Source organism: Alosa alosa, chromosome 6, assembly GCF_017589495.1.
Source record: "Alosa alosa isolate M-15738 ecotype Scorff River chromosome 6, AALO_Geno_1.1, whole genome shotgun sequence".
In the NCBI taxonomy this organism is placed as follows: Eukaryota; Metazoa; Chordata; class Actinopteri; order Clupeiformes; family Clupeidae; genus Alosa; species Alosa alosa.
This window is the reverse complement of record NC_063194.1, coordinates 15598098-15621202: the sequence shown is the minus strand read 5'-3', so window position 1 is coordinate 15621202 and position 23105 is coordinate 15598098. Positions and strand designations below refer to the sequence as shown.

General features: G+C 39.5%; 3 protein-coding genes across 6 annotated transcripts in view; all 3 read left to right on the top strand.

Moving 5' to 3' along the window:
- Positions 1-298: 298 nt before the first annotated feature.
- Positions 299-16231, top strand: slc25a17 (solute carrier family 25 member 17). 4 transcript variants are annotated; one of them, XM_048246215.1, is made up of 11 exons: positions 3419-3854; positions 4656-4703; positions 8123-9023; positions 12372-12432; positions 12662-12728; positions 12831-12982; positions 13199-13315; positions 13519-13667; positions 14093-14188; positions 14372-14457; positions 15157-16231. In XM_048246215.1, the coding sequence occupies exons 4-11, from the start codon at positions 12387-12389 to the stop codon at positions 15305-15307; spliced, it is 864 nt and encodes a 287-aa protein (XP_048102172.1). In that variant the 5' UTR covers positions 3419-3854; positions 4656-4703; positions 8123-9023; positions 12372-12386; the 3' UTR covers positions 15308-16231. The 4 variants fall into 4 exon arrangements, 2 of the variants coding, with proteins under 2 accessions (XP_048102172.1, XP_048102170.1); XM_048246213.1 differs by lacking the exons at positions 3419-3854; positions 4656-4703; positions 8123-9023 and adding an exon at positions 11681-12033 and having other exon boundaries at positions 15157-16230; XR_007193739.1 differs by lacking the exons at positions 12372-12432; positions 12662-12728; positions 12831-12982; ... (3 more) ...; positions 14372-14457; positions 15157-16231 and adding exons at positions 299-400; positions 523-630; positions 884-952 and having other exon boundaries at positions 1927-3854; positions 8123-9022.
- Positions 8163-8917, top strand: LOC125295645 (GTPase IMAP family member 7-like). The gene is made up of 2 exons (XM_048244995.1): positions 8163-8397; positions 8547-8917. The coding sequence occupies exons 1-2, from the start codon at positions 8163-8165 to the stop codon at positions 8915-8917; spliced, it is 606 nt and encodes a 201-aa protein (XP_048100952.1).
- Positions 16232-19898: 3667 nt separating the features above from the next.
- Positions 19899-23105, top strand: part of mrtfaa (myocardin related transcription factor Aa) — a 54389-nt gene continuing 51182 nt past the window's right edge. The window contains exon 1 of the mRNA XM_048244994.1: positions 19899-20263. The gene's annotated coding sequence lies outside the window, so the exon portion shown is untranslated. The remainder of the gene's footprint in view (positions 20264-23105) is intronic.

Genomic DNA, 23105 nt, shown 5'->3' with positions numbered 1-23105 from the left:
AACTGGAAACATTATTCAGCACTTCTATCAGCATGTTTCCTGTACCGTCCTGTTCTGCTGAGGTCATACGTAATCAGAGCAAACAACAGGTGATAATAATAACACTGTAAAAAGAACTCAATGCAAACACACAACAATATATACATACATACTATTGAACATTGAAATTAAGTAAAATGACAAAAAAAAAACATCAAGTGCCTTCCTTCTTACAGCTCTAGCTCTTTTGCATGCTGTTTTGTGAAATCTCAGAAGCACAATCTGATTAAGATGTTTTTTTCTTGAGATTGTCTTATCTCAAGGTGCAACATTCTTGTTTCAAATGGTCATCATTCAGGCAGTTCACTGTGTCAGTCATTTAAATCTTTCCCTGGCTTCCACACACATCATTCCAAGGCCAGTAAGTCCACAATCTTTGCTAGATTAGTTGACAACTTTAAAAGATTCAGTAATAATGTGGATGTGTAATAATGTGGAGATTTCATTTTTTGACAACATATTTTGCTTTCCTCATGTTTTCAGCAGGATTACATTTGGCAATGACTCCTTTGGATAAACCCTGGTTTCTCCCAACTTCTGAAACTACACAAGATTATTTGACTGAGGACACCGCATCTAAAAATTGTACTGGTATGTGAGATTTATTAAAATACTGTACCATAATGGAATTGTACAAGCTGATATGATTTCATAAAATAAATTTGTGAGGTTTTAGAATAGTCTTCATTTTACACTGTGAGATACAGATTGATGACTGAAGAATGCTTTCAATATAATTTCATTGCAACACTACTTTTGGGCTACAACTTAACACATAGCCTGAACCATATTATCTGTTAGGATATGCTAAATTAAAAAAAGACCTGTGTTATTTTTTTTGTAGTTGACTTAGATGATGATGAAACAGACAAGCAATCAGATATTTACACATCTGAGGAGGAGCCTGAACAAAGTAAGTGTTAATAAATGTGTGTGTTTTTCTATTTCTCTGACATCACATAAAATGTGGGGCTCTAATTATAAAATGCAGGCAACACTACAAACAGACTTATACACTGTGGAAACCATGCATTGAGAACAGGCAGTAATATTAATATTTGCTAATTTATTGACACGTAATCAAGCGGCTGTGGTTGAGTAATTAGCACTTTTCATCATTCAGAACAAGAAAAAGGTTTACTTTAAATGACAGTTTGTAGTTACTGTTCTTAAAAAAGTTTCATGGAAATTGTACTACTTAAAAGGAATTTAATTACTGAAAAACTACCTCATCTGTATGCCTCACCCATGCTTGTGTTTAAGGTCAAGCACATGGTATTGAATTAACAACATGATTTTGCCTTGTAATGAAATTAGCATTAGTTGGTGTACGACAGCATTCAATTCAATTCAATACTTTATTGCCATGTCAACACACAGTTGATTGGAATTTGTCTTGGTGCCAATCCAGGTAAAAAGGCAAAACATATACAGGAACATACAGGACATAAAAGACAATCACACAGACAATCATTCAAACCAGTAAAAAGCTGTAAAGACCTTTTGCTAAATCAGCTTCCCATAAAGTGTCTTGTGCAGTCTATAAGGTGCATTTAGTACAGGTTTACTCTGCAAGGTGTCTGAGCATTAAGGAGCCTAATAGTGGCAGGGTAAGTGCTGTTGCAAAAGTGGGATGTTTTGCCCCTGAGACTTTGAATTCTCTTACCAGAGGGCAGTAGTTGGAAAAGGGACCTGGCAGGGTGGGAGGGGTCGTCTAGCATGCGCATTACCTGGCACATTGAGTGTCATAGAAATTAGAGCCATTGGAATGCATTACTAAGTATAACTTATCTAGTATACCTATATAATAAGAACTAAACACTGTATTCTGTGAGGATTTATCATGATAACTATCAGAAAAGTTCAACGTATTTCCTTTATCATTAGGCAGAGGTGTCAGTGCAGCTGGGATGGACGAGTGGCGTATCATGCTGTTGGGGAGGAGAGGGGTCGGGAAGAGCTCCAGTGGGAACACCATTCTTGGGCAGCAAGTATTCCCTGTGAACAAGACTCTGAGCAGGGTCACACAGGTTTGTGATCGGAGAGAGGGGACATTGGACAGAAGGCCTGTGGCTGTGATTGACACGCCAGGACTCAAAAACTCCTCTGGTGATGAGAAGAAAGTTATTCGTGATATCCTAAAAAGTTTGTCTTTCTACAAGCCTGGTCCTCACGTCTTCCTGGTCGTTTTGCCCATCGGAAACCTGACAAAAGATGACATTCAAGTCCACAGAATTATTGAGAACATGTTTGGGAAGAGGGTCTGGCGGTATACTATCTTGTTATTTACCAATGGAGACACTCTGGAAGGGATTGCTCCAAGTGATGCTATCAGCAGTGCAGACAAAGAGCTGCGTGATCTGATCCGTAAATGCACTGGAGGGTTTGTGGTCTTCGACAACAAGGACATGGCAAACCGGACCCAGATGACTTTGCTCAAGGAGAAGATAGTCAACCTGATGGCCATCAACGGCAACAAGTGGTACCCAAGAGAGTATTACCCGTGGTCCGAGAAGAAGATCAGAGAGAGGCATGAGAAGCACATGGAGGAGAGATCAGAAGACATTGCAGAAAAGGAGAGGCAAGTGGAAAGGCTCTACAGCGGTGATGAGCTGGAGGATAAGAAACGGGAGCTTTGGAGGATGGTAGATGAGGAGCTGAGGCTTCTTGCTGAGAATCCACCGAGGTTCAAAAACCTGAGGAAAAATGAGCCAGTCCAGAGATATGTCAATGCACCATAGCTTTTTTCTATTGGAGACACGGCCCAAGGGACTGATGATGGCCCTGAATGACACTGTTCAGTTTTCACTCCCAGTCAGACATGTGTAACAAGTTTTGTGTTTCTGTGAACTATCATAGAGCATTTTAGGAAGAAGTGCAGCACAGGATCATTTTTGCTTTGGATGAAAATTTGTATCATACAGTTCTGTTACACTGACCCATCCCATTCTTCCCCTATGTACTTATCAAATCTACACATATATATGTTTGTTATATATCTATATATATATACACCTGAGGATGTTATCTGGTTCATGCTTTTGTTATATGTCTGCTATGCTGTAAAGCAATTTATGATCATACTCACCCAGTTCACACAGTTCAGCCCAATAAAGAGGGAGATGTGTACAACCATGTTTCTGCTAGACTATGATTAGCTGTAGCTATAGACAAAACAAGTTCCCTACACATAGACAATAGGCAATAAACATAAGATGGCAATTTTGAAGTACACACCATGCTGAAAACATGTACCAGACAACCAACATGAAATGTAGTCACATTTTCTACAGTTTAATTATGTTGTGAAACTGTACAATGTAGCATAATTACCTCCACCAAAAATTTAACAGGAAACAGACTGGGGCATGTAACAAGATTAGACAGCAGCTGACGAATGTTGTTTGTGAATCTCACAGGCACGATCTGATTTTAAAAAATTCTTCCTCATCACTAGATCACAAGGTGCAACATTTGTCTTTTAACATTCAACACTCTTCAAATAGTAAGCAGGAGACATGGCTTCCGTGAAGTCATTTTCATCATTCTGTGGCCAGCAAGTACACAGGGAAGTTGGGGACCGATAACTTTAACTGATATGTTACAACAACATTTAAAGTTATTTTGAGTTACAGCTAATTTTTGAAACCTTTTTATATAGACTCAACTATCAACCTCGTCAGTCTCTGATAACAAGCTATTTGAGGATTTATTTTCAACAGGTGTACACTTGATGACCCCTTTGGATAAAACCTGGTTTCCCCCAACTTCTAAAATTAAGTAAGATGATTTGACTGAGGACTCACTCACAAATTGTAAGTACAATCATGTTAATCAAAATAGAGCACTGAATCGTCCCAGCTGGTATGAATTATACAGGCTAAATGAATTCATGAGTTTCTACAACAGTCCTCCTTCAACAAGGATAGACCACTGTATTGATAAGATTGGTATTACCTTCAATTTCATTTCAGTATGGTATTTTGGTCTAGAATTTGACATGTATGTGTTCAAAATGTGCTCTAAATCAATTAATTTCATAAAAAATGAGTGGTACTCAGATTTAAAAGAATCATAATTTAATTTGCAGTTGAGTCGGCTTGTACCAGGCAACTGATATGAAATGTAGTCACAATTGCTACAGTTTTATTACAATATGAATCTATACAATATAACATGATGGATGACAAGTCATGTCTGATGGAGGGCTCACGCCCGAAACGTTATAAGTAACAAATATTATTGGAAGCAAATACTGGTGTGACGGACTTTGTTTACTCATGTGACTAAAACTTCAAACAGGCACAATATTTAACAGGATTCTTTCTGAGGTTTGTTGACATTCAACATTCTTCAAATAGTAAACAGGAGACATGGCTTCCGTGAAGTCATTTTCATTATTCTGTGGCCAAGTACACAGGGAAGTTGGAGACCGATAACTGTAACTGTTATGTTACAGCAACATTTAATATTATTTGGAGTTACAGTTAATTTCTAAACCTTCTGAAGGCTCAAGTATTGAACACGATCAGTCGTTGATAACAAACTATTTGAGGATATATTCAAGGATGTACACTTTGCAATGACCCTTTTGGATAAACCCTGTTTTCCCCCAGCTTCTGAAACTAAACAAGATGATTTGACAAAGGACTCATTCACAAATTGTAAGTATCATCGTATTAATCAAAAAAGAGCATTAATCATGCAAGCTGGTATGAATTACACAGGCAAAATGAAGGAGTTTTACAGTTCTCCTTCAACAAGTATAGACCACTGAATGAATTGGTATTTCCTTTCATTTTATTTTAGTACAGCATTTTGAGTTGGATATTAATGCATTCAAAATGTGCTCTAAATCAATTCATTTCCTAAAGCAAGAGTGTGGTACTCAGCTTTTAAAACAAATCTGTATAATTCTATCTGCAGTTGAGTTAAATGACGAAACTGACATGCAAACAGATATTTACACATCTGATGAGGAGCCTGAACAAAGCAAGAACATTAGGGTGTTGTAGGTTGCTCACACACACAATCCCTTTAATCACACCAACCCACTCACTCAACCCCATATTTACTTGCTCACCCACACGTATAAGTTTGCCTGTTTTTGGTAGAACTTTGGAGCAACTTTGACTGTGATGTGTACAGAGGCACCTTTCTGAGCAATGTTGATGGGCAATGTTCCTGAGTATTGTTATTCTGGCACGTTCCTTTTGATATTGGGCAACTTATTAAGTGTGCTTGCTGAAAGCAGCACACTTATTGTTCTTAAGTTTTATTATTCCCGTCTCCCTACTTTTTTGTCAGATCTAGCGCCTAGGCCCTTTGAGACAGAGACACCGTTCCAACTTTAAAATGTCCGGTCAGTACCGGTGTAAGTTGCTCGCGAAGATGACGTCAGGTGGGCGTGTCGTTTGTCTGCCATATTTGATTGAACAGAAAGCGAAACTAAATGTTCACAGGTCACAAATTTGGTCCGAACGCCACGAAACTTGACGTGCATTATCCTTGGACCAAGCCTCACAAAAGTTACCAGAAGGATTTTTGATTTTCGAAAGCGTTTGCCCGTCACAGCCAAACAAAATCGGCGGTGAAGCTCTGAAACAGGAAGTCGTCCATATCTCAGGAACACTGTCACATATTGATACCAAATTTTGTATTTGAACTCGGGACTCCAATGTGAGGGTGCATAAGCTAAAAAAAAAAGAGAAAACATTCCAAAAGTTTCCAGCATTTGGCAAACCACCCACCTGTATTTGGTAACTATCACCTTTCACATTTGCAGTTGTACTTCTATTACAATGCCTTCCAAGTATGCACAATGTCTCTGGGCAGCCACAATGTCTATGGGCAACCTTGCCCAATCATGAAATCCTTGCTCAGCCATGGGATAGTATGGACTTACAAACTGAAATGGCAAGGCTATTTATTGCTGACGTAGTACAGTTATTTTCACATTGACGGTATTCAAATTAAAATATTCATTATTGTTAAATATCATGATGGGAGAGTTTAATTAAAAATGTTACAAGTATGCAAATTCATATGTTTACGGGCATTTAGGTTTTACTGTGTTGACATGCAAGGCATTCTGGGCCATGTAATGAACAGTGGTCGGCAGCACTCCATACGTATTAATGTGAATAGGTGTTTCTGTAAACCTAGGGACAATAAACAGCTATCTCTGTTACAAAAACGAGCTGGTAATCGCTCATTGAAGAGGGAACTATGATAAAAAGATTGTTTTCCTAAAAGCATGGAGTTGACGAAAGAATAAGCAGGAAATGTCACGTTAATGTTAAATACATCTGAACGCTAGGTGGCACCGTTGTATTACATTTCACTAAATACGGTGTGAGCTTCACAAGTAAGGAAGGTGCAAATATGTAATTTATCATGGGAAATTATTGGAAATGTTATTTCTTGTTTATTCTAATTGCAAACCACACACATCCATTCGTAATCACACGTACACTTTTAATACCTTGAAAAGACTCTCATTTTGTTTATTTGATGTTGCCTAGCAACGCTACGGAGCCCCTAAGGGGACATAAGCAAAAAAAATCTAAAGTTTAGTTTCATGTGCTCACGTGAAACTTTCATGTGCTCACCTGAAACTTTCATGTGCTCACATATTTTGCAAAGTTTCAGATCAACCAATATAGGCATTACCAATTTCTGGCACATTTTCCTGCTTGACCAGTTGGTGGCACTATGCCAGGCAGGCCCAAAGGGTCTCTGGATATCATCATAATTATAATATCTAGAAGTTTCAGACCATTCATTCAAAGCATAGAGCATTTCTGGCATATTTCCTGTTTGGCCAGATGGTAGCGCTATGCTAGGCATGTGAATTATACAGTATGTGTGAATATCATCACAATAATGATATCCAATATTTTATAAAGTTTCAGATCAATCACTTAAGGCATTGTCCATTTCTGGCACATTTCCTACTTGGCCAGGTGGTGGCGCTATGCCAGGCAGGCCCATTGGGTGTCTGAATATCATCATAATCATAATATCTATTAACCTGAGAAGTTTCAGACCATTCATTCAATGCACTGTGACTTTATGACACATTTCCTCTTTATATGGTGAGATATTAAAATCATGACATATTACAACATTTCAAAAATCCCTTCACAATTTAACATCAGCAACATCCTGGCATCATATTTGCCAAATTTCACATGAATCTGACAAACCGTGACATCACTGTAATTGCCATTCTTTCTGTTGCAAGGTGGTGGCGCAAGGTTGGTGCAAGGTTGGTGTAAGGTTAGTCATAGAAGCTAAATTCAAAGGCAGGCCACAGGTAAAATCCAACGAACCGCATTCACCCCGCAAGCTAATAGTTGAATAGCCCTCTCCTAGAGCTTTTGAGATATTGCCACTGCTCCAACACTGAAAGGCACTGTTACAATGCCTGGATCAAGCCAGGTTCAGCATAGCATATGCCACTGTCTGCTCACGTTGGTGACCGGACCAGGGCAAGCACACTTTCGCAGTTCCCGCCGGAAATGCAGTCTAGTTTTTCTTGAACATTTTAATCAGTATAGGCAAATTAACATAACTATTGGAACGCATGGAACCGGTTATGTGGTTGCCCTGCAACATTGCTCAAAAAAGTTGGCCCATGTATCACCTAAAGCAACACAATGACTTCATTCTCTGTATTATATGTCAGTGTACCATGAGTTTGAAGCCATTATTTTAAGGTAATATAACTGGTTACTTTTAAAAGCCCACATTCTGTGGCTGTCAATAGGTTCGGTGGTTAATTTGTACCACTTGACCAGTTCAGTTGTGACTTTGTTGAGTCAAAGTCTTGACTCTGAAGAAGACGCATGGGCGTTGAAATGTTGGTTTGCACTAATAAAAATCACTTAAAGCGTTGTGTGCTCCGGTCCTGCTCCTTGGTTAGACCTTGGGTCTCCTCTTTTGACAAAAATACAGTATTTTGATACAAGGCGTGGCTACTGTATTTCGTAGTTTAATTTTGATACACTTAAAATAAGGGTATTTGTAATGTATCATTTATTTGATATTTTAATGTATTTTTATGTATTTTTGCCCCTAGTAATATTTCATCATTAGACAGAGGTGTCAGTGCAGCTGGGATGGACGAGTGGCGTTTCATGCTGTTGTGGAGGAGAGGGGTCGGGAAGAGCTCCAGTGGGAACACCATTCTTGGGCAGCAAGTATTCCCTGTGAACAAGACTCTGAGCAGGGTCACACAGGTTTGTGATCGAAGAGAGGGGACAGTGGACGGAAGGCCTGTGGCTGTGATTGACACGCCAGGACTCAAAAACTCTTTTGGTGATGAGAAGAAAGTTATTCGTAAGATCCTAAAAAGTTTGTCTTTCTAGAAGCCTGGTCCTCACGTCTTCCTGGTTGATTTGCCTATTGGCAACCTGACAAAAGATGACATTCAAGTCCATAAAATGATACAAAGCATGTTTGGGAAGAGGGTCTGGCGGTATACTTGTTATTTACCAATGGAGACACTCTGGAAGGGACTGCTCCAAGTGATGCTATCAGCAGTGCAGACCAAGAGCTGCGTGATCTGATTCGGGAATGCACTGGAGGGTTCGTAGTCTTCGACAACAAGGACATGGCAAACCGGACCCAGGTGACTTTGCTCAAGGAGAAGATAGACACCCTGATGGCCCTCAACGTCAACAAGTGGTACCCAAGAGAGTATTACACGTGGTCCGAGAAGAAGATCAGAAAGAGGCATGAGAAGCACATGGAGGAGATATCAGAAGACATTGCAGAAAAGGAGAGGGAAATGAAGACGCTCTATAATGATGATGAGCTGGAAGATACAGGAGCTCTGGCGGAAGGTAGACGAGGAGCTGAGGTTTTTTGCTAAGAATCCAGGAAAGTTCAAGAAGTCTAAAAAAAAGAAATAGTCTGAATCAGTCCAATCCATTCCCTCAATCAGACAGAAGCGACAATAAAAACAGTCAGCTATTTGAGTAAGTTGTGCGTGTACTGTAAGTGTATCAGATCGTTTTAGGAAGTAATACAGTAGGCAACTAAAACATTTTTGACAAATTACAATTACACCGATTTACTGTATATCCTTCTTTATTTTCTGGAAAGATACTTATAATAATAATAATACTTACTCACTAAATTTACATGTGACATGTTTTTATGCATTATAGTGATACCTCATATGCTACCATCTGCGAGTAAATTTTAAGTTTTGATGTGAAGATAGCAATCAGTAGTGCTATATCAGAATATTATCCCGGTTCAGAGAGGAAGATCAGAGAGAGGTAAAAGAAGCACATGGAGGAGAGAGCCGATGACATTACAGAAAAGAAGAGGGAAGTAGAGAAGCCATAATGATGCCGGAGTAGAAGCTGGAGCTCTATAGATAAACAACAGTCTAGAGACATGAGTGACAGTAGGAATAGCTACTTGAGTAGTTATGTGCTCTAGTTCCCTACTTGCATGTGTTTTTATGCATGAGAATATCTTCTGATCCAATACATATGCCCACTCACAGTTCATGTTTAGTCCAGTAAAGTGGGATAAATGTACGGCCACTTTTCTGATGCTTATTAGCAGAGGTGAGAGTAAGTCACACATGTGCATTGTGCAAATCACAAGCAAGTCCCTAACCCTCCTGTGATTGCTATGTGTCTGAAATATTACTGCAGTTGTGGTCTATAGCTGTGGAAATTCCCAAATATTTCAGAGACAGATTTGATGTAAAAACTAGAGACTAATGTAAGCATTCAAATGATATCCTTCAGCAGTATCAATGCATTTTCAAATTATTTTCACTGTGGCAACAGCCAACTACCAGACACCAGGGGCGGACTGGCAATCTGGACAGTCTATTTGCTCTCCAAATAGGCCGGGGTGCGCTCATATATGTGCACTATACAGTAGGTAGTCTAGGTCTACAATGCACACACCATCCGTTTCAACACACCCCCTAACAGAAATGGGTTCCAACAGACAGGTTGTTGCCTCATTATTGAATGACTAAGAATGAGTTGCATTGTCTGTCTAGATGTTTGGTACCACAACAACCACATATTTGCAAAGAAAAGCACCATAAAAATGTTGTCATCTTGGGTGCCATGGTTTCGGCACCCACCCACCCGGGCCCCAGCGCGGGGTGGGTGGGTAGTGAGTGGCCCCCGGGGACTAAACAAAACTTTTCTGTAAAAGTCTAGTGGGGCTATAGCCTACATGCCCACCAAGTTGGTGGGCATATTAGCTGGACTTCAAAGTCCACATGCATGTAGGCCTACTATAGGACTATAAGTCCACAACTGTCTGGGAAACTCAAAATCTTCCTCAGGTTTTCCACCTGTTGTTCCCACAGATGGCGTTATGATTTAAATATAAATATAGTGCCTTGCAAAAAGATAGGATGACAAGTTGAAAAAAAAGCAAACCTATTTTACATCGATTTCATTAATCGATTTCACCATTGTTTGCGTTAAATATAGAACTAGGCTACGCTATATTATACAAAACAGCTGAGAGTGTCTCACATGTCACCCAGTTTAGTTTATAGGCTATTTTTGAAAAAAAAGTCTAGTCTCTTAATAGCTAGGCTAGGCTATATAATTGGCTAAATAATTCGAGATCGGCTTCCACGGGCCCTATCATGACATTCTAAAGTGCATCGTCACTCGTCAAAAGTCTATTCAAATTTAGTAGGATATCCAGTTCACATTGGGAGGGGTTTCGTTATCAAAAGTGGAGCGCATGGCGCAACAAGGTGTTCCTAGGTTTTTTAATCAGTCATATGGGTGTGTTTGGGGCGTAACATCATTTTAAACCAATGAGAATGACATCTGGCATTCCCTTTAACGGCGCAAAGCGCGATATGTCAAATAAATGCATCTGTATTTTAGCATTCAACGGCGCATTTGAAGGAGGCTGCTTGCGAGAACGTATGAAATAGTCATTCATTCAACCATGCATTACTAAAACCTAGCATAGCCTTCACGCATTTGCACTCGTCTATTATTTGAACTCATTGGCAAAGTGAAACTAACTTCACCAAGGTGTCAGTCAACGAAGACAGTTGCAGTTACTTTCACTATTGACTGACAATGGATTACCATCGAAAACATAGGCTGGAAAAACCAACACTTACCCTAATATTGCTCAAATGACTGAATAAAACAACATTTATCCTGCAGAGGAGTTGCTTATATCTCGTGACAGTGGGTCTTCAGCTGTGCTCCATACATGTCTCTTGCCTCTCCCCTAATCATTTTTAACCGTCATTACCTATTTGCAAATGATGGTGAATAACTACTCATCACGAGATGTACAGTATTTCGTAATATCTTTATTCTAATTATGTTTCCCATTGTAATCGTGCAATTTGTAATGCTTTGCATGGACGTGCGCTGGTGTGCGTTCATGAATGATAGAATATGCCAATATGACTGTTGACATGCGCTCTTAAAGTAGCATATGAACAACTCGCCATTGACTTCTGACCAGGTTAAGTTGGTGTATGATAGCGATTTTTAGACAACGCGCCAGGCCCCTCCCTAGGTTGTTAATTGCCACACCCCTGGTCGCAATGTTTAAAAAATAAACGTGCAAAATACCGAATTAAGTTTGCGCGGGTGAATAACGAGCTTTACGCCATGCGCTGGAGCCCAAAATACAGCCCCACATGTCAACATTGCACTATTTTGGGGAATCGCCGCGGCTGATTCGAAGAGGCCGAATTATTTCTGCCCAATGATTTCTCAATGGAACCGGGAGATCGCTGCTATTGGCCAGGAACGACCTGGAAGTGAAACTGCATGTTACACTCGGTATTTTCATCGCATTTTCAGCAGACGCAACTGCCTTTATCTGCAGTATTGTTGCTGTTTTTTCCTTTTGCACATTAGATCATATTCTACGGAAACTAGCCAAATGGCGTACGGAGATTCTAAAGCTGCTGAAGTTTTTTCTTACGAAAGCTTAGTGCACGCCGTTGCAGGGGCTATGGTGAGTTACTTTACTACATTCTCACAGAGCAAATAGGACAGTCGAAAGTAAGAAATTCAATTCAACTCACATAAATTGTCCAATGACTGCTTGAAGATAACAAGACAACAATTGTGCCGCATCTTACGCTTGAATCTGCTATTTGCCAAGTGTCACGATCGACTTCCGACTTTGATGTTTTTGAAGTTAGTTAGTTAGTTAGTTAGTTAGTTGCGTGTGCTGATACATCCAGTGGAATTTTACAATCCCGTAATCAGTGTGAATCACACGAATTTGTTCTGTTGTTCGATCTTTAAGGCGAAGTGTCAATCAGGTGTTTGTTTTTTTAACCCCAATAGGGCAGCGTCACAGCAATGACGGTGTTCTTCCCTCTCGACACTGCACGATTACGTCTGCAAGGTAGGCATACACACAGAGCTTAAACTGGCATAGCTTATTCCATTGTCAAAATGTGATGATTACCCATGATAAGACTTTGACACTAGCCTAAACTAAAACCATATCACGTCACTAAAATGCATAAAGTTCCCAAATCAGATTTTGGCAATATCACATTATGACATAGGCCTAAAGGAAGACTTATTTTGGCTGCAGGCTACATTTCTCACCCCCTCTTTCTTTTTCACAGTGGATGAAAAGAGAAAATCCCAGTCAACTCCAGCTATTCTGTCTGAGATCATAAAAGAGGAAGGACTGTAGGTGCACCTTGTGATCATCACACATTGAGCAATATGGTTTGGCATGCAAAACGCTATGTGTATACTCAATCTTCTCCTCTCCCTTCATCTTGCTTGCAGCTTGGCTCCCTACAGAGGCTGGTTTCCAGTCATTTGTAGCCTCTGCTGCTCCAACTTTGTATACTTCTACTGCTTCCACAGTCTGAAGGCCGGCTGGCGCCAGGGACATCGAGCCAGCCCAGCTAAAGACCTCATTATAGGCATTGTAGCAGGTTGGTACCATCACTGACAAATGACCGGGTTGGAGTTTCTGGCACTAATCATTTACTGTGACAATCAGTTATCATCAAAATTTGAGATGGTTTTAGATGGCATGGGTGTACAGGATTTACTGAATGCTATTGAAGGATGTGAGTTTTCATACGAAAAGGAGACAAAACAACAATGCTGCCTTCCTTACTTCCCTTTTCCTTTCTGTTACCCTACAGGAGTAGTGAATGTCTTGGTAACTACACCACTATGGGTGGTAAACACCAGGCTGAAGTTGCAAGGGGCAAAATTCCGCAATACAGATATACGTCCTACTCACTACACAGGCATAATGGGTAAGGACATGGTGCATCAGGATGGGAAGACTTTTAACTTTAATAGTAGCCTATACTATATCAACTCGGAATATTAATCAATAATAATAAATGACGATAACAATTAACATAATGACATCAAGGAAAAGCCTCACTACCAGATCAACTGTAGACACCCTAGTGATAAGGTCATTATAACCATCTCTGTCTGATCTGGGTTCTAGATGCCTTCACTCAAATAGTGCAGGATGAGGGTGTTGGAGCGCTGTGGAACGGTACCTTCCCCTCTCTACTGCTGGTCCTGAACCCTGCAGTGCAATTCATGATCTACGAGGGCCTGAAGAGGCAACTGGGGAGGGGCATCCACAGAGAGGTGAGAGGGCAATAGTGGCGTTAAGGGTCACAAGTGTGTCTTATCGGTTATCTGTCACCATCACTCTACTGTTGAGTGGTCACTTATTATCAGATGCAGGTGAAGATAATGGGGTAGTCTGCATGTTTATAATAATAATAATAATAATAAAAAAATCACTTATAGATGAACTATGCATAGACTAAAAATACAAATTACTAAGTAATTTCTTTGTTTAATTGGTGATTTGTCACCAGCTTTTTCTGGCCAGCCACAACACAGTTTGCTGATCATCTCATTATCTGGCTGAGTGATCACTTGATATGGGGGAGGAAGATAAGCCTTTCCATGTGATGTGCTGAGTAGATGAGATATGAGTGAGAAGTTTTAAAACTCTTTCAGCTGAGCTTTTGAGCTGATATCATACCTTTCTGTTGACCCTAAAGTTGTCCTCTTTGGAAGTATTCCTCATTGGTGCTGTTGCCAAGGCAGTTGCAACTACTCTGACATACCCTCTGCAAACAGTGCAGTCAATCCTCAGGGTGAGTGTTTTTCCCAAGATCAGCAATGTCTAATGTCTACTGTCATTTTACAATGAAAACAGCTTATAAGTCATCCACTAACAGTCTGTATTAGGACTTTTCTATTGTGTGATGTATGTAATATGATATGTTTTGTGGCTTGCACTGAGGTATCTTCTCTTTTTGGTTTGTGTCTGTTCATAGTTCGGCCAACACAGGCAACAGACAGACCGGTCCAGGCTGATGAGCAGCCTGAGAAGTGTCATGTACCTGCTGATCAACAGAGTCAGGTAAGAACACAAGCCAACTCTTTCTTATCTTATCTTCTACATGTGCATTTATGCAGTTGATATACCTCCAAAGCGATATAGAAGTATAAAAGGAGCCTATTACAGTTTGACATGGCTTTGTCCCATGTACAGTGTTCATTTTAGGACATCCTCAGACTCGGGTGTCAGCGTCAGAAAAACCTCTGCCATCTTCAGACAAAACTGCCTCAGTGTCAGAAAAATCTGTCATCTTTAATTTAAACGTTTTGGTGTGGTCTCCCCTTTATGGTACTCAACCAAGAACCAGGTGGTCGTAACAGTACAGATATACAGTATCTCACAAAAGTGAGCCAATTTGGACATTTTCCCTTAAGGGTGTACTCACTTTTGTTGCCAGTGGTTTAGACATTAATGGCTGTGTGTTGAGTTACTTTGAGGGGACAGTAAATTTACACTTTTATACAAGCTGTACACTGACTATTTTACATTGTAGCAAAGTGTCATTTCTTCAGTGTTGTCCCATGAAGAGATAATAAAATATTTACAAAAATGTGAGGGGTGTACTCTCTTTTGTGAGATACTGTACATGTTGATTAGCATGTGTGCTCCATCATTGAACCCATTATCTTGCTCTTATTAGCACCAGCAATTGCAATCCTGTCATCTGTAGTGAATCTATGCTGCCAAATGTTAATCCCCCGGGCCTTTAAACTCTTGCAGACAATACGGCATGCTGGGCCTGTTTAAGGGGTTGGAGGCCAAACTCCTGCAGACGGTCCTGACCGCGGCCCTCATGTTTCTGCTCTACGAGAACATAGCCAGTTTTACCTTCGGTGTAATGGGAATGAGGAGACCTGTATCCAGTCATTGATGCACTCACTTAACTTTACCTTGTATGTGGGTCTGTTGAATCGCCACTCTGCATTTGTATTTTTGTTGTTGTTTATTTATTTAAAAACGTTTTTATAATAGCAAAAACATGAGATGAAGCAAGGAGGCGTTCTTCCTGGATGCTGGATTGGCTTATCAGGTACTGACTGGCTTTGTTTTATTTGTCCAGTATATTTACCCACCCGAACTGAGTAACAAAGTGTTTTGTATACAGCAGTTGGCATAATGTTAACAGCAATGAAATGTCAAAAATCATAACACATTACACTGATGTTATGCTGTTTCGAAAAACAAACTTATTAACAGGCAATTTTGAATGTTGGCTGTGATTTTTGTTAATATGAATAGAATATTGTGATTTTTTTAAATGAATGCTCGTTCCACAGAACAACATCATTAACAGAAATACAAAACGTAATTCTACGCCAAGCATGACAAAATAAAACATAAGAAAGGAAAGAATCAAGAAGTGTGCAGACTCTATTTTAATAAATATTCAGGAGTCAGGACCTTTGTATCATCTAAAATATCCCCGTCACCGCATTAGGGTATTCAGTTTTTTCTGTGACTAGAGGAAAGACTGCTCCCTTATAGCCCACACACATTATTTCAAGTAGTAACTTAATTTTCCCATGCGGTCTACCATCCAGTACTAACCAAGCCCACACCTGCTTAGCTTCAGTCATTCAGCAGCAAATTCATCTTGGTTTGGCTGCTGACCACTGCCCATGGCCGTTCACTTTTTGGTCAGCAGGTGGTGCTATAGGTACATTAGATTTTTCTCCATGTTGGTTTCACTGGCTGTAGGGAAGCTCTGATCTGCTGTTTAACAGAAATTTGTAAGAGTTATGGCAAAATCTATAAGGGTCATTCTACGAAACCGGTGCCTTTTCACTTTGACATTTTTTAAAAAAATCATGTAGGACAAGCCATATTTTAAGACATCCACATGATATAAGACATATATGACCTGCATAAAAAAACATTTTCCCACCTCAGGCATAAATCCCTATTCATATTTTCCTTTTTATTGTAGCCCAGGTGTCTTTTTTTTTTTACCACCCCGAAACGGACAAGATGCGCTCCATTTAGACATAATGCATAAATTGAATTCAGAACATTTCACGTTTTCCTGGCATAAAAATGTCCTTAATTTGATATTAAAAGTTATAGGTTTGTTTTTAATTGGAGATTTGCAGAATTTAGATTCTAATCTTCAAACTGTGAATTCCGCATGCCCATTGGTTGGTGTTTTGAACAATATTGGCTATTTTACTCCCTATTGTCAAATTAAAGTTACATGTGTAAATAGGCCCACTTCATCACACTATGATCAAACATTTATTTATGGGCTATTTCACTCACTCTCTAGTATTTTTAAAAAAAAAAAAACACATGTTATGGGGTGGTAAGTCATGTTACAGGGTGGTAAATCCTGTTACGGGGTGGTTAATTTTGTTTGTTTCCATAATTTAACAATAATTTGATTAGTTCTGGACAAATGTGTGGACTGTTAATGTCGTAATAAGGCAAGATCCAAAGTATATATAAACATATTTATTGATATGAAGTTTAAAATGCAAATTTATGTCATGAGATACTGGGTACATTCAACATGGATAGATTTCAGAAGATTGAGTACATTCATTTTTGAAATATGATCATAAAATTGGGTACAGTGAAAAAGATAAAGTACTCTCAGGAGGGGTGTCAAAAGCCTTCATTCTAGCCTTCGCCTACCCTGGAAATCCAGAGTTCTCGCAAGAGTTACAAAGGAATTGTCTCTCGCGAGACACTCTGGCAATGAGCAATGATGCACGCACTTTTCCCCTTGCATCCCGTGGAACCAATCAAATCGTATCTGACATAAGCGGGCCAGAGGCGCGCTAAACTGATGACGACAGCGCTGCAACGTTGGAAACATTGATCGTAGTGTTATCCAATTGCGTCTAAGTCCGGAATCATTCAGAGTAAACATTGGTCTGGTGTTATCCAATTGCGTGAAGTGAGATTTTCAAATGCATGCTTGGTGCCACCCCTCGAGTTGGGCCATTACATGATTGTTTGTGGCCAGACCCTTAATCTTTCTAGATTATCAGGGTGTGGATTTTCCAGGCTAGCCTTTGCCTGCTTTCTCCTTTCAGGGCTAGTCCACACGTACCAAACCAATCTTTTTTTCCTCCGTCTTCCCTGGAACCGTATCAAGAATATTTGCGTCCAAACGGATCCATCTCAACACGACTCAACACGTTACTTCATATCCCAGGCCTAGAGGTGGCACTGTTTCTGTTACAGAAATTGACCAAAGCTTGCGTGCTGTAGGCTATACAAACAGACAGAATAGGCTACGACGAAAATGGCTAGTGCAAGGAAACCAGAATTGTTTGTGTGGACTGATAGTGAACTGTCAACTGTAAAACTAATAAACTTCATTTTTACGGTTTGTGAAGGGTGCAGTCCCGTCCTTTATTTGGCTAACGCAGGTACAAATAATCTGCTTTATTTGTTATTTTGGTTGTAGGATAGTCCGCGATTCACATTAGTTTTGGCTATCACCGCAAGTGCATAGGCTACTGAACGCTAGGCCTACCCAAGTTCTAGGCTATTCCGTTGCCACATTTATAATATTGCTATAATACCTTCGTTAGTAACATTTAAACTTACACCGCACTTCCCTAGTAAATGGACGGGGCCTCATTCTGTTCCTTCCACTTTTTCCTTAACTTAACAACTTCTTCCCTCTTTCGACATCTCGTCTCCATCTTTGCCGTTCCATCTCTAGATACTACTGCCTCCTCTCTGGATCAGCATTGCGGCGAGGACAGAATAGTCACTGTCGTTCAGCATTACTCATTGGAGCCATGATTGTCTGCAAATTATGAAAATTATCATAATTATTTACACTGACTAGGTGTGTGTGCCAAGTTGAGAGAGACAGAGAGAGAGAGAGAGTTCATGACTGGGTTGTCACTAGATACACAAAAAAGCTAAGTACTCTCACATTTTGAAATGCATTCATTTGCTGTGATGACCGCAGAAACCTCCGTTCTGCTTGTAGTTAGCCCTTCCCAACAAGTCCATCACAACTAGTTAATAATTATTTCTCACCACAATAGTCTCCAGTAGGCTAACATTGGCATACAATATAGTCATAAAATATTAACAGTGACCAATGCATACTGATGAACCAGCATTCAACAGATTAGCTGGTTGCTATGGACTCATTGCTAAGGGCTCACTGCAGAAAGAACAGAGGTTTCCCCCAGTCATCACAGTATGTAAAACTATATAAATATAATTTTTATGAATTGTGTAATCTAAATGGCAATGACAACCACTCTACATTCCCCTTATCACCCCCTCTACATTCCCCTTACCACCCCATAACGATACAAAGTGTTATGGGGTGGTATGTTACGGGGTGGTAAATTTCACCTCTGAATGACTGCAGCTAGCACTGTAATTGACTAGCTAAGATAGCAAATATACCATTCAGTTTAAAATTTCCTTCACTTTACATTACAGTTGAAAAAAAACCCCTAATTTAACAGTTTCCCTATCTATTATACGTTATGGGGTGGTAAGGTTAAGCTTAACGGACCCTATCTAACTACCAGAAAGAGCAAATAAATCATATCAAATTGTGTGGGAACTTGCCTGCTTGAGACCTTGGCTCCTGCAAGGGTTTGAGTGATGTCATCTGCTGTCTGTGATGTCACTTAAAGAAACAGTGTCTTTGTAATAGCCAGAACATGTAAGCGTTATGGGGTGGTATGTAAAACTACGGGACGGGCATAAATCATGATTTTTGTATGGGAAATCATACTTTTATTTAAAAAAAAACATATAGTATAGTATCAAGAGCATATTTTTAATCATGACATTAATGAAAATTTGGTTAAAAAATGAAATGTCCTTGGTAAAGATGACTAAAAAGTGTAGGATTTACAATGACATTGAAATATGCATTATGTAATTCATAACACTTAAATTAACAGGTTTGATCCTTTGAAATACATTTTGACACATTTTTACATTGTTGAGAGCTCATGAAATGGACCGGACACAAAAGGCACCGGTTTCGTAGAATGACCCATAAATTGCCCTCGTTGAAACACATTTAAAGTTTTTTAGGCGACAATGCTGTAATATGACTACATGCATTGTCCAACATGATTGGCATGCACATTGCATTCCATCATAGGCATGCCAATCTCTTTTTATAATGTCACTGAGCATTCAATCTAATTATAATTATGACCCACTTCATAACAATGTATGAAATCATATAGTGTCATAGGAATAGTAGCCTACTACAGGAACATCACCTTCAGCTGTACAAAAAGATTGGTTCTGGAGACATTTTAAGGTCTTGTTGATTGGATGATACAATATTTCTTAAAAGTTGTTTAGAATTCTGATTGGTTAGTTTAGGGGTTTGTTTTCCTAATGTGGAACTTCGATTGGACGAGTTCCATGTAGGGGCGGGAACAGTTTATGAATGGGAGGGTTTTCCGGTCGAAGTTTAATGGACATCGGAAATGATTACTGAAATAAGCAACAGTGTGCGACGATTAGCCTATGAAAGTGCTCATTTCCCGTTCATGGAGTTTGGCAGGGATTAAGAAAGCACGCCAAGTGAAGAGCATCTCATAACATCAAACCGCAAATACAGTTTACCAGCATCAGTGCAAATCTTTTGGCTCAGTACAGAGGAATTTGTATGTTTGCTGCAACTTGCAAAACGACACCATAGCCTGTCTGCTAGGCTAGTCACAGCACATATACTGTTGTAGTGATTTAGCTTGGTAGCTAGGAAGGGATAGCTGCTTCACTAGTCAAGTGTACCCTTGAATGTGAGTTCTTGTGTCGATTGTCATGAAGATAATCTATCAAGCATAATGACTACTTTGGACAGCCTCTCATAGACTTCAAGGTAAGTGTAGAATTACGCAATAAGCCCATTCAGTGAATAACGTTACGTGTTAGGAGTGTTAAAACAGAGGGATGGAAGCTATCTAGTGACTAACGTAGCCTATATTGTTCTTGATATGTGGCACTCATGCTTTTCTTAAGCTATTTTTAGGTCCAGTTTGTGAACTTTTTGATCATTTAACGTGCTGCATCTTTTGATGCAAATCAACCAAACCTCTGGGAGTTTTAGATTAACAGACTAGTCTCTATGTTCTCTTTAATGTAAGTCCCAGGGGTAAGCTTTAGCTATCTCTGTAGGCAACTATCATGGTGGTATTTTTGCCGTAATTATCATGGTGGTCGATAAGTTATACACTGCCAACCTTGGTGTTTGTGACAAGTTCAATTAAGAACTGTCTCAGGCTTTATGCCATTAGAGGATTTGTCTGCATTCAGGGGAAACGGCAGCATCAGCAACAACAACAACAAAACACCTTATCATTATGGCATTCAAGATGATCACTGAAACTCATTGCTGTTTCCCTGTCATAACTCCCCATAATGAAAGGCCTCCTGTCAGTTTTAAGAAAGGACCATTGAGCATGACCTTTAGCAGACTAATTACCTGGAAAGGCCACAGAAGTGACCCTTAGCTGGAAGGAAATGCATAATTGTGGGGGTTTAGGAGCTCAATCATGTATTAGCAACAGTGTTTTTATATGACATCCTTTGTTTTTCTAAATTTGTCTATGTGCTCGTGAAAAGATTAATGCAAGTGGATTTTAAGAATTTGATGTGTGTGTGTGTGTGTGTGTTAGAGGTAGAGAAATGGGCACATAACTAGGTCAGAACAGCATTAATGCGGCCTATCAAAAGTAGAACGGGTGGAAGCACACAGAAAAGCATCCTGCCATGCTCTGGGTCTCTCAAGCCTAAGATTGGTGTCGATGGTGGCTAAAAATACTAGCCTTCCTGTGCGTCACATCACCAAATTGATTTTCAATTCATGTCATCCCAAAATCAACACCAGCATGACCTGAAGAAACTCTGATCTAGGTCCATACAGTGTTACTGCTTAGGTTCAGTAAGGCCTGCAGGAATCTATCGGACAGTACCACAAAACCCATGGATTATAGCTTTAGTTTCCATTTGCAATCCTTGCTAGATAATTGTAAAAACATACTTGTAACTATTGCATAAGCATAACTTGTAGCCAGAGCCATATAAAGGTAGAGTTGCGACAACTCCATTGACACTAATGTTCCATTTTTTTATTTTCAACAATGGCGGCTAATGGAAGCCTCATAGTTCTCCAAAGTTAACAATTTATAATAGCAGCAGTGCAGTTACAGACTGTTTGTAGCCAACATTTCAGACTCAGATTTACATTATGCTCATCCGAATAATAATAATAACAGTAACAATAGTAATAGTAGTAAAGTAATAGTATTAATAACCTTATTATAAAAATAAACTATTTATGTATCGACTTTGACAGCTTTTCTGCTACTAAGTTTTTATCAGTTCCTTATCAAATAAATTAAAAGAGGCTAAAGCCCAATAAATGTGGCACACATAATAACCTAATATAAGATAAACCTTGCCTATACCATTTCAATTAGGCAGCACTAGGCAACACCACGAACGAGCTGTCATTAAGTTTTTGCGTTTGTAGCCTACAACTTTTATGACGTGATGTGTCTTGGGAATTTAGCTTTAGCTGCTACCATCATGTCAACATAGTTGTAACGTTATGCACAATGCTCATCTAGGCTATGGATTTAAGTGGTTTAATTTTAAAAAGGGCAGCAAAAGTGGGATAAAGTGCAACTGCTTCCCCAAAACAATTCCTCCATAACTGTGGATTTAATCGTTATGTGGATAACTTTCAGTGGACTAAACGCATAAAGGTAAGATTTTGTTATCACAAAGCTAGATGGTTCGTCAAATATGGCGAAGCATACAGCCAACTTTGTACTTGCAGCAGTGAAACTGAGTTTGTTGTTACGTTTCTTCAGTTAGGAGCAGGACTGTTTTTTATTATTATTATTTTTTTTTTTTTGCATTCATTTTCATTGGCAAAAGCTAGCCTAATATGCATGAGAGAACCTAGATTTGAGGGAGCTGCAGCTGTTAGCATCAGCACGGTCATATTAACACAGCAGGGCACACTAGCCCAGTGATGAAGGATCGTGTAAAATCCCCATCCCCAGAAAGTTTCAAACCAAGCTTGCGCTGATGATGCATGATCACTGATCAAATTGCTATTTTCTGACACGATGCACACCATTCTCAGGTGCTCACCTGTCTGAATCTCAAGCTCTTTAGCCTAGCATCTTAATGCTGTTCACAGCACGGTGAATGACAAACGATGACAAAATGCTGTTCATGTTTATGAGTTCATAGCCTGGTTATTTATCCAAGGATTTACATGTCACGTTTTATATTTTATTATGATCACTCGCATTACCATGGGGTTACTAAATAGATAGACCTAATGCTACACGGTTAACGACCGAAATTCCACGATGAATCAACGGCATGAAAACGTGAAGAACGTAAAAAAAAAAAATATTTGTAGTTGTAACTTCTACAGACCAAAACCCTGGATGAGATGTACGAAACAGCTTTCTAGTTTACACTTAAGCTAGGTTACACAATTGACAGCTCTCATTAGCCTACATGCCGTCTCCTCACGCTAACTGTTAAGTCTTTGTTTTCACATGTAACATTGTTATAATTTAATAATGAAATATGAACTGATCTGGGAACTGGATACTTTCATTTAGTGGCCCATAACGTTTGCATGCATCCACGCAAGACACCTGCATACGCGTTTCAGGAGGCAACACTGCATCAAAACG

Excerpts from the sequence above, each read along its gene's own strand:
- LOC125295645 (XM_048244995.1), top strand. The coding sequence starts at position 8,163 with ATGGACGAGTGGCGTTTCATGCTGTTGTGGAGGAGAGGGGTCGGGAAG. Across the intron at positions 8,398-8,546 it reads TATTCGTAAGATCCTAAAAA|ACACTCTGGAAGGGACTGCT; the intron begins GTTTGTCTTTCT and ends TTACCAATGGAG.
- slc25a17 (XM_048246213.1), top strand. The coding sequence starts at position 11,779 with ATGATTTCTCAATGGAACCGGGAGATCGCTGCTATTGGCCAGGAACGA. Across the intron at positions 12,729-12,830 it reads ATCATAAAAGAGGAAGGACT|CTTGGCTCCCTACAGAGGCT; the intron begins GTAGGTGCACCT and ends TCTTGCTTGCAG. Across the intron at positions 14,189-14,371 it reads CAGTGCAGTCAATCCTCAGG|TTCGGCCAACACAGGCAACA; the intron begins GTGAGTGTTTTT and ends GTCTGTTCATAG.